Source organism: Xenopus tropicalis, chromosome 9, assembly GCF_000004195.4.
Source record: "Xenopus tropicalis strain Nigerian chromosome 9, UCB_Xtro_10.0, whole genome shotgun sequence".
Taxonomy (NCBI): Eukaryota; Metazoa; Chordata; class Amphibia; order Anura; family Pipidae; genus Xenopus; species Xenopus tropicalis.
The window spans coordinates 46,930,007-46,948,253 of NC_030685.2; the positions used below are offsets into that span (position 1 = coordinate 46,930,007).

Consider the following 18,247-nt stretch of genomic DNA (forward strand, 5'->3'; position numbering starts at 1 on the left):
AGGACTTAATATAAAGAAAAGTATCAATCATGGAATGTATGACGTCATCAGCTGAGTTTGGCGCCAGAGTGGGTTTAAATGTAGGGTGGTTTGTACTGTTTGCTCAATTTGAAAAAGGCTGTGGTGACAGCCGAAACGTCAGTTTTATGCTGTGAACAATAAATCATCTTTTCTTTATATTAAGTCCTGTGAGTGCGGTATCCTTCTCGTGACATGTTTCCTGAAATCTCAATACTGCACCCGGGCGTACAGTGACTTTTTAAACGTGAGTGGCAGCTTCTAGAAGACCATTTTATATATATATCCAGTTTATAGTCCGGTTTATCGGCACTCACCATACGCAGAAGCTGGGTGCACATCAGAAATTATATATATATTATATATATATATATATATAACGAAATGCAAGTTCACTGGCACTCACGTATACAGTATATAGATTGCCTGGGTGCAGCCTTGAAAGCGGGAACAGACATCGGTGAAGAAGAGGCCGCTCTCACAGGACTTATAAATAGCAAAAAAGTATTTTATTTTTTCAACTGGTGAACTGACGTTTCGGCTGAACCTCAGCCTTTCTCAAAGTTGCCAAACAAAGTGATTACAAACCATAAATACCCCCAGTGGTGGGAAAATACACGAACAAAACATGTAAGAGTGACGTCACACGAACCCGTATATCAAACTAAAAGGCAATCTAATACAATGAATAGCAAAAATAAATAGATAAAAAGCACCACAATTAATAAAGAACTAATACTAGGGAATGTAGTAGAAGTAAAACAATAGAAAGCAAAGAGAGAAAAGAAACGGAAGAAAAGAGTACACCGGTAAAAGCAGACACCGGGAGTTACTGAAAATACAGTCTGTTGGTTACAATATATAGACTATATGTATAAGTAGAGCCCACACTATAAGGAAGTGTATTAGGAAGGGTAACATAGTTACAGTAACGCGATCACAAGCAGTTTCGGCTGCTCCGAGGAAGCCATGTGTAGTACCCGAAATTTGGGGCGAATTGACCGCTTTCTGGTGAAATAAGAGAGGCTACCCGGCTAATAACTGGCTGGTATATACTGAAAAGAGAGTAGGTTACTTACTCTGTCGCTATGTCTTCATAGGCAACTGATCACGGCAGGACTGTTTGTGACAGCTGTCATAAAAACTCGGACGGGTAGGCACTGTTAGTCTAGATAAGGATAGCAGTAGCGACCAATCCAAAGCTCAGTCCAGCGGGTTGTGAGGGCACGCAGTCTAGCGGTCAGCATGGGGGAGCACCCCCTATGTGTAGTGTCTATCATCTCACATGAAGATGTACTCACGGGAGTTGTAGTTCTGCCCGTACTGGCCTGGAGGATCTACGTTGTCAGACAATATATGCCTGGCGCCGAAAGATCCATTAGACCAGTACCCATGCACAGAGTTTGTTATTTGATCCGCTAGAAAATACAGGGTCTTACACCACTCGGTATATCCCTCTCGCAGGGAACGTTGTAGTTAAGTGGTGAAGGGTAGAGACTGGTCAGCCCACGTGGTGTTCGTACCCCCTAGAGGAGGACATATACCAACAGGGCATCCCTATTACATCTCTCCCATATGCCCAGTAATATATGAAGAGGAAGAAATATTTGTGAGTAGAGTAAATCAATAAAAGGAAGCGTGCTGTATATGGAGCCTCTCACCCATTTCATTAGGATAGCCTTTGATACTTTTGTTGCAAGTTTTTATGACAGCTGTCACAAACAGTCCTGCCGTGATCAGTTGCCTATGAAGACATAGCGACAGAGTAAGTAACCTACTCTCTTTTCAGTATATACCAGCCAGTTATTAGCCAGGTAGCCTCTCTTATTTCACCAGAAAGCGGTCAATTCGCCCCAAATTTCGGGTACTACACATGCTAAATACTTTTTTGCTATTCATAACTCCTGTGAGAGCGGCCTCTTCTTCACCGATATATATATATATATATATATATATATATATAATATAGGCAATCATGGATTTTGCTTGTTTTAATTATATATATAAACAAATGCCTGTGTGCACACGTTTGCCCAATGGGGCTGCTAGTAATGTGTACAGGCAGAGCATGGAACACACAAACAGCATAGGGCAGGCAGAGCTTGGCACACACAGGCAACATAGGTCAGGCAGAGTAAAACACACAGAGGCAAGGTAAGGCGGACAGAGCATGGCACACATAGGCAGCATATGGCGGGCAGAGTATGGCACACACATGCAGGGTAGGTCAGGTAGAATACTGCCTGAGTGTGCCATACTCTGCCTGCTCTATGCTGCCTGTGTGCGCCATACTCTGCCTGCCCTACCCTGCCTGTGTGTGCCATACTCTGCCTGCCCTACTCTGCCTGTGTGTACCCATATTAATGGTTGTAGTACAGCAAAAACCTGCCATACTCTGCCTTCCCTACCCTGTGTGCGCCATACTCTGCCTCAGGGGCGGGCCAAGCCGACCGGGCGCCCTAGGCAACCCGGTCGGCCAACTCCGCCTACCTCCCCACCCCGCAAACGGCGCATGCGCGCCAAAGCACAGGAGGAGGTGCAGGGGGGGCGGTGCTCCTGCCTGGCGCCCCCCATTCGTTGTGCCCTAGGCAGCTGCCTCTTCTGCCTACCCCTAGTTCCGGCCCTGCTCTGCCTTTCCTACCCTACCTGTGTGTGCCACACTCTGCCTTCCCTACCCTGCCTGTGTGTGCCATACTCTGCCTTCCCTACCCTGCCTGTGTGTGCCATACTCTGCCTTCCCTACCATGCCTGTGTGTGCCATACTTTGACTGTGTGTGCCATTCTTGGCTGGTTTGTGCCATACTTGGCCTGTGGGTGCCATACTCTGCCTGCCCTACCCTGCCTGTATGTGCCATACTCTGCTTGCCCTATGCTGCCTGTGTGTATGGCACACACAGGCAGCATACAGTGACACAATGCTGGCACTGCTCCTACAGTCTGCACAATAACTATATATTAAAAACGTTTTAATTGCAGTACCACCTCAGTATATGTTCTTTTTGTAGTGTGCAGTGATTATTTGTGGGTTTCTAGTGCTCCTACAGTCTGTCTGAGGTGTGAACAGGGGAGCAATGCGGGTGATTAGAGCCTGAGGTGTGAACACTGCAGGGGGTGAACAATGCAGAGGTTAAAAGGTGTGAACAACACAGGGGATTACATTTTTAAATGTAATCTGAGGTGAGAACATTGCAGGGGGGCAGTTAATCACAGTACTGATACCATTTAAAGCTTACACAAGAGAAAGCCATCAAAGCAGCCAGACAGGTGGGGGGCCACACAGAGGGGGGTCACGGCCCGTGGGCCGCCAGTTGGACAGCACTGATCTAATGTATCTGCTAGAACCACTTTAGGCTAATGCCAGAAGTGGCGTTTTTACGTTGTATATTTTCTCTGCCTATGAATGCTGCATAACCCACATGGCCCCTGACTATGGAGTTTTTCGGCCAGGCGGTTTAGCTACTCTTGAAGTGGTGACTCATGTGAGACTCGCAAGACTTAGTCACAAAATAGTAAAAACAACGCTTATTTCGGCAAGGTCTGGCAGGTGCCTTTGCGTATACATAGGGATAGGACACTTTGGAAATGACAGCGTATTTCTGCAAACACAGGAAAAGTCCAGAGTTACGTGTTTTCTAACGTTTTTTTAGCATGGTGTGTCATCCATCTAGACTTTCAAGTTATTTCTATGGAAGATGATATCGTGCATTATTCAGCCGCTGAGAGAATTAGAAAATACGCAGCGTAAAAACGCCTCGTCTGACATTAGCCTAAGGGAAAGAATTCCACAAATTCACTGTTCTTAATATTGAAAAAAACCTGTTTAAACAGAGCCTCCTCTAATCTCATTGGGTGCACTCATATTTACTGTAAGGACCTATGGTAAATAAAACAAAGAAATGTATTATAGTTTCAATAGATTCAAGTTTCAGATGGTGCCTTTAAATTACTTGAAGTTAAATGAAAAGAAGGGTGTGCTCCCTGGTATAGTGCATTCACATAAACTTAACAAAATACACTTAAAGGAGAAGGAAAGGTAAACACTAAGTAAGCTTTATCAGAATGGTCTATGTAAATACAGCCTTAAGCACTCACAGAAACGCTGCACTGACTTCTCTGTGAAAAGATTAGTTGTCTGTTTTCCTCTGCTAGAGACACGCAGCTTTCAGCTTCCTGCTCTCTCCTGCTCCCCCCTCCCTCAAGAATGCTAAGAGCTCACCCCCCCTTAGGAATGTGGATCTGAGCCAATCAGCAGGAAGCTGACTCATAGTCTAACTAACTGAGCATGCTCACTTGGTCCTGGTGCCTGCGCAGGAGTGAGGCATTATGGGAACTTTCTTTACAGAACTCAGCGTTTTTTCTTCCAGTTTGGCTTCTGATCTTCTGAACAGGAGAAATATGGGGAGACTTAAGGGCACTATTGAGACAACTGAAAGTATGCCTGCAGCTTGAGATTTACTCTTTATTAGCCTTTCCTTCTCCTTTAAAAGATTATAGTGACAAACCAGGTGACTGCAGAAATACTCATGGCTGCCCTGTGCATTTTATTACTTAATACATTTATGTGATACTTAACTTGCCCTAACGCGCCTCTTTTGTTTTATTCTTTAAATCCCTTCACCCTATTTCTTCCTGTTAATGGCAGATCTAGTTTTTAAAAAGGATATGAACAAATATGAGGTGGATTTTTTTTGTCATCTTTCCCTTCATTTTAAATGTTCAATTACATACTAGAATTGATAAAATGCACCCTACGCACTGATTTTCTGTTTTACAGTATCTAGAAAACTCACTGGGTGCCTCTTCACAGCGCAAACTACTTCATCTAAATCTTTAAAACTCAGAATGGGTAAATATGTCTTGATGCTGAAAACTACAAAGTTTTGCTTTAAAGGATCAGTTAAATAATCTAAACTGAATTATTATTGATAAGTTTCTCACCTGCCCAGAGCCAAAGGCAGCCTCCTGTGCATATTTTATGAGGCACTCCTTGCAGAACAAATGCCCATCTGCACATTGAGTCAACTCTTCAAAGGCAAATGAACCGTAGCAACAGCGACACTCGATCATCTGGCCATCCTGTGGGGACCAATTAACACTTAATGTGTTTAAATTATAATTATTATTATGAAATACAGAATATATGAAGACAACTGACATTTGATACTTGCTGGCATCAGACAAAGAGTTTAAATCTGCCTGCTTAACTGAGAGGTATCATCAAAAATGACTTCTATATGGCTAGCCTAATTCTCTCCCTCCATAACTTGTCTACGCCAACGATTTTCAATTTGTGGCTTTGCCTGTTAATAATCATCAACATGGTGCTATCAGGCATTTGAAAAACATTTAATTGAATTAAATTCTTATATGTGTATAGGTAAAAAGATAATACAGGTTTAACTCAATCTTAGTTCACATTAGGTACAAAAGAAAGGCTAATGTCAAACGATAAAATTAATCATATAATTGATCACATACAGAACAAAATACTGATATACAGATATGGGATACATTATACAGAAACCTGTTATCCTAAAAACTCCAAATTATGTGAAAGCCATATCCCATAGAGAACATTTTCAGCATATAATAAAGATTTTTAAATATGATTTTTTTTCTCTGTAAAAATAAAACAGTACATAGTACTTGATACCAACAAAGATATAATTAATCCATATAGAAGGCAAAACTACTACTGGGTTTATTTAATGTAATGGGTGTAATTTGTTTTAGTAGGGCAATGGCACACGGGAGATTAGACACCAGCCGTTAAATCTTGGCTACCGCGGGCAACTAATGTCCCCAAAATGCCTTCCCATCATCAATAAAGTAAATCACCTGTGGAAAGGCATATGTGGCACTCCTTTTTCCTGCACAGAGCCCACACACATGTTTCCTGCACAGAGCCTACACTGATTCAAATTATCGAGAGGCCCCTAATTCGGAAAAACCCTGGTCCCAAGCATTCTAGATAACAGGTTTCATATTTAGGCAAGCCCATCTTCCCCACATAAACACCATTAGGGTTTACATATAATGCCAATGGGCCTCCCTAAATAAATTATCTGATGAATTTTGTTCATTTTGAGTGATTGTGGTTTATTAGAGGCAATTATTTCTAAGTTTCAAGGGCCATACACAGCCAAAAAGGATGGTGCGGGATTTAATTGCTCCAGGAAAAAAAGGGAGAAGGGATGAGCTTCAAAATATATTGTGAGCAAAGCCAAAACCAACAAATATTGGTGTGCATCACATCCTACGTCATATACACAAAATAGAGCAAACAGTCATTGTAATTTCGACAACTACAAAATCAACTCACTTACTGCATTTTTTTGTAATTAAACATACATTTTAACATTTTCAAATTAAGTTTTTTTGTAATAAAGGTTTTATTGGGTTTACAAGGTTACAATGCAAATAACAGGTCTGTAAAAAAAATATATATAATAGCCAATGACATATGTTTAACCAGTTATTAAAGTGATAAGGTCTCCATTTACAGTTTATAGTTTTATAATCTTTTGACATCTTTACTTTGAACTATGTTATCTTATGGGGATCATTTATAAAGAACATTTTGGGACAAAACTTGGATTGTTTCGGGGGGGACAACAAGACGTTAAGGCCTGTCAACTTGGAACATTTGATTTTAAAATTACTCAAATTACACAATTTGATGCAATGTTGGATTAAGTAATGGAATGGATATAATAGGGCGAGTGATATAAAGAGCAGATCCTCTGCATAGGTCAAAATTTTATTATGGTGGCCAGCTACAGTTGTACCTTGGATACCAGGATCCATTCTAACGTGCTAGAGAAGTAGTTCCAGGGCTATTACAAAGTATGGGGACAGAGGACAGACTTGATGTGTGCCATTTTGGATAGGTATGCAGTTGGAGAGCAAATAATTAGCACAAACATGAGTAGGGACTGCTGTATATGGCCTGTATCTACAGTAACACCTTCGGACCAAGGCTAACATATTTTAAGCACTCAAACATATAACACAAGTTCACTCGGTCAAAGGCCTTCTCTGCATCAGTGGATAATTACAATAAAAGTGGATAATGAGTTTTGAAATGTGTTTCCACAATGTAATATATTTGCCAGTTTTTTGGTTTTGTCCCACCCTTCTCTCTCTGGGATAAAGCTGACCTGATCCAGGACTATTATCTTAAAGAAGAAGCAAAGGCTAATAAAGTGTTAATCTCAAGCTACCGCTGAGCTCTGTAAACAAAATTCCCATAATGCCACGCTCCTGCACTAAGACCAAGACCCCTGTAAAAAATTGATGCGAGTGGATACTGCTTTCTGTGCTTCTGAGAGTTTTGTATTAAAATGGGTGGTCTTGTGGATGTCTTCTAACACTTGCAATTAGTTCTAATCTGTTATTTTCCTAATCCTTTTTGCATTTAGCTCCATGTTGAATGAAGTGACCTCTGAGAATGCATTTGTGGAGAGATGCCAGGCGTGGCATTTTCTGAAAAATTATTAGTTATCTGTGTGGATCTAGTCCAGTCTTTTACGGTTCTACTTAAGAGGAGCTTCAATGAGGCACCACTGAACAGGTCCAACCATGTTTTGGTGGCAATTTGACTGTTTAAGACTTTTTGTAAGGAGTTGTGGGAAATAAAGAGAATCTATCCTGTAATAGAAATTATGGCTATCTGATTGAAAGGACAAGGAAAGTCAAAATCTATTAAGCACACTATTAAATAGTACTACTATTGCTGTGTAAAAACGCTATATTTCTGGCTTGCCTAATGAAAGATTTACAGAGATACACATACTAGAAACTACATACTTGTTTCAGTGAACGGCGCCACCATCTTGTCCAGCATGTCTCTATGGGATATACAGTCTCCCTCCGATCGCACCTGCCCCGGCTCACAACCACAAATGCCACAACCCCCCCCTCCGATCGCACCTGCCCTGGCTCACCATAAACACCACCCCCCCTCCGATCGCACATGCGTTCCATGGAAACCACCCCTCCGATCGCACCTGCCCCGGCTCACAACCACAAATGCCACAACCCCCCCCCCCTACGATCTCACCTGCCCCGGCTCACAATCAACACCACCGCCCCCCGATCGCACCTGCCGCCTCGCTTCTCCTCCTGCCGGCTGTGTCTTCTGCGTCGCCATGGACCCCTCCGATCGCACCTGCCCCAGCTCACAACCACAAATGCCACAACCCCCCCCCGCTCCAATCGCACCTGCCTGCCAGCTCACAAATGGACTTTTGCATTGCACCCTTATCTGCCTTCATATTTTTGCCTGCCTGTGCCTCCCTCTCCTGCCACAACCATCCGCCCTCAACGCTCCCCGAACCTGCCGCCTTGCTTCTCCTCCTGCCGGCTGTGTCTTCTGGGTCGCCAAGGCAACCAGACGCTCCTGCTGTGTGCGCATGTGCACGCTATGGATCTGTTCAAATTGTCAGTTCAGGAGCGTTGCATTATGGGAATCTTCTCTACACAGCTCAGCGTTTTTTTTTCCTGTTTGGCTTCTGATCTTCTGAACAGGTGAAATATGGGAAGACTTAAGGTGGCCACACACGTGGCGATCTGCGATCTTTTGTGCGACCATCGGTCGCAAGAAAGATCGTCAGGTCCACCACTAACCTTCAGGGCTGAAACAGGCAGATAAGGAGGTAGAAACAATAGCATTTCTACCTCCTTCTGCCGATTCAGCACTGAAGGCAGATTTTGGTCAGGCGCCCGATCAAAATCTTTTAACTGGCCCGATCGGCAGATATCAGCAGCTTCCCAGCAGAGCAGTCCAAGCATGGATCAAATAGCATTTGAAAATCTCCTACAACTAAAGTGCAATTTCTAAACAAGCGCAATGAGTCTACAAGAGCTCCCGAGATTGTTTAGTGTTGGGAAGATACAGACTGGCAAAGGTGTAAGTACTTCCCAAGAGGGAACGTTTCAGAAACAAAAACATCAATTAATAAATAAAAAACAGAAAAAAGGGGGGAAAGGGTAGCAGGAAAAAAATTAGTGTGTGTTTAACATGAGGGAAGAAAAAGAAAACACCACTACTGCACCCGTAGATACTAATGTGGCGTAGGAAGTAAGGGGGGACTAGTTGAGGGTTCCCAACATAACTGAAGGAGAGGCTCTCGGTCCTGAGCCCAAGGGACCGAATAACAGCCTGAGTCCTTCCTCTTCCAGCTCCCCCCACATCGTCCATCCTCCCTCTCCAGGCTACCCCCTCCAGCATCAACTGCTCTGTCCATCCTCCCCCTCTCAGCTCCCCCTCCCATTCACCACTGAGTCCTCTCTCTTGCAGCTCCCTCCGCTCCATCCGTACTCCCTCTCCAAGCTCAACGCTGCCAGGGGTGAGGACTCAGTGGGGGCCGGGTAAATTACCCTGGGGGGGCGAATCCTGCATGCGGGCCGTAGTTTGAGGATCCCTGCTTTAGCATCATGAAAAGAGAGGGGGGGGGGAGGACTATATTATAGTCCAACAGAAGCATATAGTATAGTACATAAAAAAAACATCAAAAAAATCTAGGAGGTGAAATTCATGTAGACATGAAGAAAAAGCTCCTGCAGGTCCTGGACAGTGTTAATAAGCCTATACACCAGGGCTAAAGCTCTGACATAACTGTAGAGTACTGGTAGGAATAAAGTAACAAGTAATCAGTATAACGCGTAAGGTAACTGATTAGGGATCATTCTTTGTATAAAATTGGTAGTAAGGGTTGGATTAACCATGCCATGTAGATTTATATCAATACCGATCATGATGGTAGCAATACATCCAGCCCCCCTCAATAGCATATAAAATAGAACAGTAACTTAAATGTCTACCTGAGCCAATGTTATAGTGCAGTGCTGTCCAACTTCTGTTGTACCGAGGGCCGCAATTTTTCCGACCAACGTGGTGGAGGGCCGATAATGGAAGCCAGTTTTGACCACTCCCATTTTTGAAACCACACCCACTCGAAACCACACCCATGTTATCACATGACCATACCCATATTAATGGTTGTAGTACAGCAAAAACCTGCCATACTCTGCCTGCCCTACCCTGCCTGTGTGCCATACTCTGCCTTCCCTACACTGCCTGTGTGTGCCATACTCTGCCTTCCCTGCCCTGCCTGTGTGTGCCATACTCTGCCTTCCCTACCCTGCCTGTGTGCCATACTTTCCCTATGTTTGCCATTCTTGGCTGGTTTGTGCCATACTTGGCCTGTGTGTGCCATACTCTGCCTTCCCTACCCTGCCTGCGTGTGCCATACTTTCACTGTGTTTGCCATTCTTGGCTGGTTTGTGCCATACTTGGCCTGTGTGTGCCATACTCTGCCTGTGTGTGCCATACTCTGCCTGTGTGTACCATACTCTGCCTGTGTGTACCATACTCTGCCTTCCCTACCCTGCCTGTGTGTGCCATACTCTGCTTGCCCTATGATGCCTGTGTGTATAGCACACAGGCAGCCTACAGTGACACAATGCTGGCACGGCTCCTACAGTCTGCACAATAACTATATATTAAAAAAAATTTTAATTGAAGTACCACCTCAGTATGTCTATGTCAGTATATGTTCTTTTTGTAGTGTGCAGGGATTATCTGTGGGTTTCTACTGCTCCTGAGGTGTGAACAGGGGAACAATATGGGTGATTACAGCCTGAGCCTGAGGTGTGAACACTGCAGGGGGTGAACAATGCAGAGATTAAAAGGTGTGAACAACACAGGGGATTACATGTTTAAACAATACAGCCTGATTACAGCCTGAATCTGAGGTGAGAACCATGCAGGGGGGCCAGTTAATCACAGTACTGATACCATTTAAAGCTTACACAAGAGTAAACTATCAAAGCAGCCAGACAGGTGGGGGGCCACACAGAGGGGGATGCGGCCCGCGGGCCGCCAGTTAGACAGCACTGTTATAGTGTAATATGGATGGCCAAGGGTATTTACCTAGAGGGGGTATACCTGTGAGATAACCACCATATGCAAGGCAGCTAATCACTGTTTGTCTTAGTTAAGCGTGACTGGAGAGAGCTCAGTCTTTGTACTTAGAGAGGGCTTTTTCATTGTAAAATAGCAGTGCAAACTGAAAAACCCATTTGTAGGGGAAATATGTTACTTAAAGAAGCAACACAACATTGCGTAGAAGGCAGTGCTGTAGTACTGTTGAGTGGGCCAAGTTTGATATATTTCAATTATATCCCATTCTAGTTGAACTGCTTTGTTATATCTGCCTTTGCCAAGTACCTTTTCTTTTGTGGCAAAGTTATGAAATACACAAACAAATGTCTATCTATCTGGATGACAGTGACTTTATCTTGATCCAAAAGTTGGTTAAATAAATCAGTCAGGAATAGTCTCAGCTCAATGTTAGCTACATCTCCAGGCACCATGTGGATGTGGGGATTACAGCAGCGATTACTGCTGTCCACATCTTCAAGTAAGCAGCATAAATTAAAGATATGCTGTGGTAGAGAGTTAGCTGCTACAGCCTTAGTGACATCAAACTGCTGCTCTGCTAAGTTATGAAGTAACATTTGAGTCCCCGAGTCTCCTGTTGTCGATGACTCAATGTCTGCCAGCAGTTTAGCCATATCCGCACTCTGTGGGAGGGCTAATATCGTACTCTGGAGCAGGAGCTCAGCAGGAAGTCCACACCTGACATCTGACAACACCCCAAATTTAGCTTTTTTTGATGACATTTCTTAAAAACTACCCTAAAACTTGCAATTTACATGACAAAAAAATAATCACCCCAAAATATAAATGCCAAATGTCTTTTGAACATTTTGAAGTCCAGTATACATAACCTTATACAACGTTTTGGCATGCACATACCCCAAAATACAAATATTGCACATCAAAAACAATGCAGAATGCAAAAGTGATCCCTTGAATACAATAAAAGCAACAAATATTTTTGCATAGCGATATTGGTGGTCAAAACCAAACTTTGCATAATCTCAATGTGCAAATCAAAAAATCAAAGGCACAAATAAGAAACAAACAACAATATAAACCTGAAACAAAGTGGCTGGAAATGCAATAAGATCACTTAAAATGCATAAATTTCACAGAAGTACATTTTTTAAAAATTATATGCAACAATTTTAGTTTTCACAATAGTTACAAAGGCAACAGAACATATTTTAGGCAAAAAATTCACCAAAAACCTAGTAAAAAAATTGAGTAGTATGCATTTGATCAATTTGTTGTGAGCTTTAATTGTACAACCCCTGAGGTAACCTGTCCCCACCAATGCACATTGCTTAGGGGCAGGAAAGAAAGAAGCAGTTTTAAAATCCAATCCAAGGCTGCAGAAAGAAGAATCATAGATGACCCCAAAATTTGGGGGGAAGCATGAAGGAGAGAGGGGCCCTATGAAGACCTGTCATCTGTCCCCCACTCCTGTATGTACATGCAACCATCATCCTACCTGCCGCATTCGAAATCTCCATCAGTGTATGGCTGCACAACAGAAGGATGTGTGAGGATGGTGTAGGAGAGCATTTCAGCAGTGGAATGACAAAAAAATATTTTTACAGTGGAGCCCCGAAAAGGTACATTATGCCACTGGTAAAGTTAAAAACTCAGATTTGGAATCCAGTGTTTTAGATGTCATCTCTAAATCCTCTCTTCAGTGAAAGAGACACATGGAAGTCATTTATGGAATATATTCAAATACTATATAAACGAAAATAAATGGGATATATAGAGTTTGGAAAACCATCCAAAAGCTACCATGACTCAAAGGCTAATAAGAAAAAACAAATGCCCACAGGCCTCAATTTAAATGATAAATGTGTAGATACTTTTATACAGGAACAGGAGGGCAATTTAAAGGGGAAGGAAAGGCTAAGTCACTTGGGGGTGCTAAAATGTTAAGCATTCCCAAGTGACTTGAATCGCTTACCTCGCACCCCGGGCTGGTGCCCCTGTTAAGAGAAAACCGCACCAGCCTGGGGCACCTGGGGCGATGCGCTTCCTCCTTCCGCCTTCGTCTCGCTGCGACTCCGAGTCCGGCAGATGTGCAGTAGAATGAAAAAGCCGACTTCTCTGTTAAAGTTCAGCTTTTCACTCTACTGCGCATGCTCACGCAGCGAAGGAGGAAGCGATCGCTGCTACCCTGGGCTGGTGCTGTTCTCTCCATACAGGGGCACCAGCCCGGGGTAGAAGGTAAGCGATTCAAGTCACTTGGGGGTGCCTAACATTTTGGCACCCCCAAGTGACTTAGCTTTTCCTCCTCCTTTAAGCAAAGCTTTCAAGTCCTTGATTTGATTGCTAAAAAATGTAAACTGATATTTAATAGGTGAGGTTTTATAGATTTAACAACCACATAAAAAAAAGAACATATTCAAAAAGCAGACATGAACACAAAACCGTTTAAAGGACAAAAAAAGTTCAAATACAACAACCAGTCAGGTTAAAAACGCTCAACTTACTGCACCTGCATAAACTCTCTTTCCACTTACTGCACCCGCATAAGCTTGCCACAAGCAAACTTCCACCGATTCCGCCCTCCTACCAGCCCTGGGTGAGGAGCATTTGCAATAGTTTGTAACCCCCTCCCCACTTGTAGCTTCAGTGGGGATTAGGAAGTACTGAGGAACATAACCCAAAATTGCATCCTTGAGTTTCAAAATCTCCAAACTTCAACGCAGAGGCACAGCAGTCACAAAACATATTTTGATCAAAAATAATATTGCTGTTTAGCTCACCATGCTGAGGGCTACTGATATTGTAAAGGTTGCTTGGTAGAGCTTTGTTGTCCTCTGGACTCCATGAGCTTCAAATCAGGAAGGATTCTGAACAAGAAGGAAAATAACACAGAGACACAAGATTCAAGAGGAAGATGAGGACAACTACAAATTTTACTAGGAAATGTAAAAGACAATTTACAAAAGAAATGGAAGAGAAAAAAATAATGGACCGAAAAGAGTTGATCTACTGTAAGCGATGAATGTCACTAAATTGGGATTTATTCAACGATTTTTCACTGGAGGTTACATGTTTTATGTTAAAGGGTTATTTTTGCAATATATATATATATATATATATATATATATATATATATATATATATATATATATATATATATAATGTTTTTGTATTTATTTGCTAGGAAATTCAAAAAAATTCAACTTGAGATCTTCAATTCAATTTAATTCAGTAAGCGATGTGCGATATGTCATGTCTGATGCAGCACTAAACAGCCCTTTGGGATTGGAACAAGAGGAAAGCAAGGCCTTGTGCGCCTTTTTGGGTAGGTACATCAGGGTTAAGAAATAAGGGTGGATTTCCTCCACAACCTCAGTCCCACCTACTTTTGTCAGTTTGGTGGAGAAAGATTTATGCAAAATTAAATTGAATAAGGTGGTGTCCTCTAATATGATGAAAGAGGACAGACAGGCAGGCATTATGCGATTTGAAAATAGCCCAAAGGTGGTACTGAAATTTACTGACAAGGGTGGGAATATAGTCCTTTAAGGGAAAGTAGGTTATTAAGATTTCAATGTGATAGAAATCAATTATTTCAAACAGGGAATTCTACAAAGAAATAACAGCAAGCCCTTGAATACAAGCCAATTAAGAGAGGCTTATTGTAATATTGGAACTAGATTTTATTTTCTTTTGAAATGATAAAGGTCCAAAAGAGCTTGTTCTCTGTTCCAAAGGCGTCTCATTGTATCAGGAATAAATGGTCAGATTGAGAGCATAAGCCAATATGTGTACAAAATGTTATGTCCCTTTTTGAAAGGCCTTCTGTCTTATGTCAAAGACATAAAAATAAGCATAAAACCCAAAGGCATAGAGGTGGGGCAGGCAGCATATGATCGACAGCTCAGATTTTTAAGTACAATTACTTTAACTTTCCATTCAGCACTTCCTAGACATCACGCAAATGGCAGATGCATAAAATTTTGCGGTGATGCAAAGCTTGCATTAATAACAGTGTTGACAAAATGGTGCCTGCTTGCTGTGACTGTAAATTCCAAGACTGAAGGGAAAAAAATTAAATAATTTATATAGTGTAAGTAAAGTTTATTTTTCTCAATTAAAATGAATTTGGAATTATTTCTTAGGGTGACAAGTCCCCTATAACTGAAAATAGTAGAATGTACATAGTGTTGAAACTAAGGAATGTTACGGTTTTCTAGAAAATATATGCATATTATAAATTTGATGCCAGCAACATGTTTCAAAATCCACAACCTGAATTGTGGTTCTCCTTTTTAGCCCAGAGGATGCAGCATCAATTATTCCAAAAAAGAAATTCAAATTTTGACCCGTCAAACCACAGGACAATAATCCACTCGCCTCAGTTAATCTTGAATGGGCCCAGAGAAGGGAACTGTATTTCTGGATCATGTTTATATATGTTTTTTTCTTTACAAGGTAGAGTTATAACTTGCATTTGTGGATGCAGCAACAAACTGTGCTACCACAGATAATGGTTTTCAGAAGCATTATTGAACCCATACAGTGATTTCCACTACAGTATTGTGTCTATTTTTAATGCAGTACAGTTTGAAGGCCTAACGTTCACATCCATCCAGTATTGACTTTTGGCTTTGTCCTTTGCGTTCAGAGGTTCTTTTTAATAATATTATGCAGTGTAGATGACAAAACCCCTAAAGACCCCCACAAGACCACACCTTTTTGGGATGCTTTTCTCAGCACAACTTTTCCAGTATTTTTGCCTCTTTCCAAACCTTTTTGAAATGTGTTGCTAGCATCAAATGCAAAACAAGTATATATATATATTTCAGAAAACAATAATATTTCTTAGTTTTAATCTGTGATAAATTGTCTAGGAACTATTTACAATTGAATATGTGGTTTAAATGATTTGCAAATCATTTCATTTTCTTTTTATTTACAGTGTCCCATTCTTTTTTTTGGAAATGGGGTTGTTTTGCTGAGATTGATAATTCGTTAAATCGAGATCGCCCATGTATGGTCAAGGAGTTTTATGTGATTGCAGCATAAATGCATGTGTATCTGTAAAGTCCAACTCCTGATGAGACAAAAGAAAACTCCAAGCAAGTCACTGAATATGAAGTTAGTGAATACTGATTGAGGGGATGGATACAAGAATATTCCAAAATTCTGAATTTCCCTTGAAGTGCAGTTAAATTAATGATTAAGAATGGAAAAATATGGACAAGGTGCGCAGGCCCCAGATCCTTAGATAGGAAAAGCAGAATCCTTACAGTAAACAAGAAGTTTTGGAAAAAAAGAGAACTGTAGTATGGTACATCATCAATGTGTAGTCTAGAATTATGTGTGAAAATTCAGAATACTTTACATCTCACAACAAAATAAAGTCAAGAATCCAATTAAAAAAAGCATTGGACTTTATACAAAAAATTAGGGTGAAGGGGCATGAGAAGACTTTGATGGATGTGAAACTGAGAATTTTAGGATAGAGTTTATCTTTCTGCTCATCTAAGAAATGTAATTTGTTTGAAACAATTTCAGGAACGTCTTAATTAAAAACCTTTTCTTTGTGATGCCAACTCTAGGATTAGACAAAGAAATGTGTAACGTCTGATATAGTCACCTGATATTTGTAAGCTTCATTTTTAAGCTACTGTATATACTCGAGTATAAGCCTAGTTTTTCAGCACCCAATATGTGCTGAAAAAGTCACCCTCGGCTTATACTCGAGTCGGGTGTCATGGTTCCCCTCCAGACTAGCACCCTCTGTCCTTTGTGTGCAAATTAGGCCACCCACAACCAGACCCTGCAGTACCCTGGCCTGCTCCCAAATTCATCTTCATCTACCATCCTCACCTGTCCCATTCTACACTAGACATTGTACTTTATATTCTATATAAACTATACATAGTTTTGAAGGATTTTAAATCTTTGTGTTTTAGCTTGGTTGCTGATTGAGCTAGTTTACTGTATTTCTTTTAAATATTTAAAAACATATACCCCACTGATGCCTCATTTAATGTAATTTTATTGGTATTTATTTTGACTATTGAAACTTAGCAGTAGCTGCTGCATTTCCCACCCTAGGCTTATACTCGAGTCAATAAGTTTTTCAAGTTTTCTTAGGTAAAATTAGGTACCTCGGCTTATATTCGGATTGGCTTATACTCGAGTATATACGGTACTTCTCAAAACTCTACAAAAATAGAGAAGGTTAGAAGGTTTTGTGCTAAATCAAATTTTTTATCTGACAGATGTCTGGTATTCTATCATCAGTTTACATAAAAAGCATGTCGAACCTAATATCTTCTCTTTTTAGCCTTTTTTTTTTTTTTATCATAAAACCTCTTTTTTCCACTTGAAGTGTAAGCTTTGAATAAGCTTAAAGGCTCAGAAAAACCTTTTATAACCCCTCTCCCCACTGCGGAAGTGACCACTTCCTGTTGATGCTCGCCAAGGATACCCTCACCATCCTAGCTCAGTTGCTGGATTTCAATAGGTTTGATCTGGAGACAGCTCAGGAGGTGTCTTTTTATTTATGTATTTTAAATAAAGCTGCCACCCTAGGCACAGGCCCTCCGGTGCCTATATATAAATATGCCCCTGGTTAATGAACCCCACAACATTCAATATAAGGTGCTGGATGATGTATATCATTAATAGGAGGGTGGGTGAGTCTATCGCTACTTTGTTTTTAATATGGTATCTCCACCATATTTAAATGACTACACTTCCTGTCAAACAACACAGGAGCAGAGACAATGTCACTTATCAATTGTCTATAATAACCTACACTGCAGACACTGGAAACTTTCCTGGCTGGCAGCATTTCAGACTAGGGCTGAACAGAAGTAGACTTAGTAGAAGAAACGGAAAGGTGCCAAAAAGTTCTATTTTAGCATGCAGTATAAAGGCAGAAAATAGCACTATCATGGTAAATACTAATAAAATATTGCAAATCATGTTGATGCAGGATGGACTGTTTATTAAAAGTGTACAGAAGACATTTTTAACACCTTTTGTGGTATTACTGTTCCTTTAAGTCTGATGACTATTGTCATCGGATGAGATAAGGGTAGACTACTAAAGTGTTGAATAAATCAGAATGACAGCTAATAGATGTTGACAAAAACCCTACCAATAAACCAGTAAAAACTTTTTAGAAATAACCTTTTGAATTTGAAAGCATCAATTTGAGTGTCATTTTCTAGCAAAGTGGGTGAATTCCTGAAGGTAGCAAACCTCTCAGAAGCTACTGTCTATCACCTAGAACTCTGCATAGTCACAAATTGCAGGCATCCC

General features: G+C 41.2%; 1 protein-coding gene across 4 annotated transcripts in view; it reads right to left on the bottom strand.

The window, feature by feature from the left end:
• rnf216 (ring finger protein 216) overlaps positions 1-18,247 on the bottom strand; it is a 128,433-nt gene that overhangs the window by 26,390 nt on the left and 83,796 nt on the right. For all 4 annotated transcript variants that reach the window (XM_018097114.2, XM_012970439.3, XM_012970438.3 and 1 more), the window contains 1 exon segment: positions 4,957-5,094. In XM_018097114.2, coding sequence (XP_017952603.1) covers positions 4,957-5,094 — 138 coding nt within the window.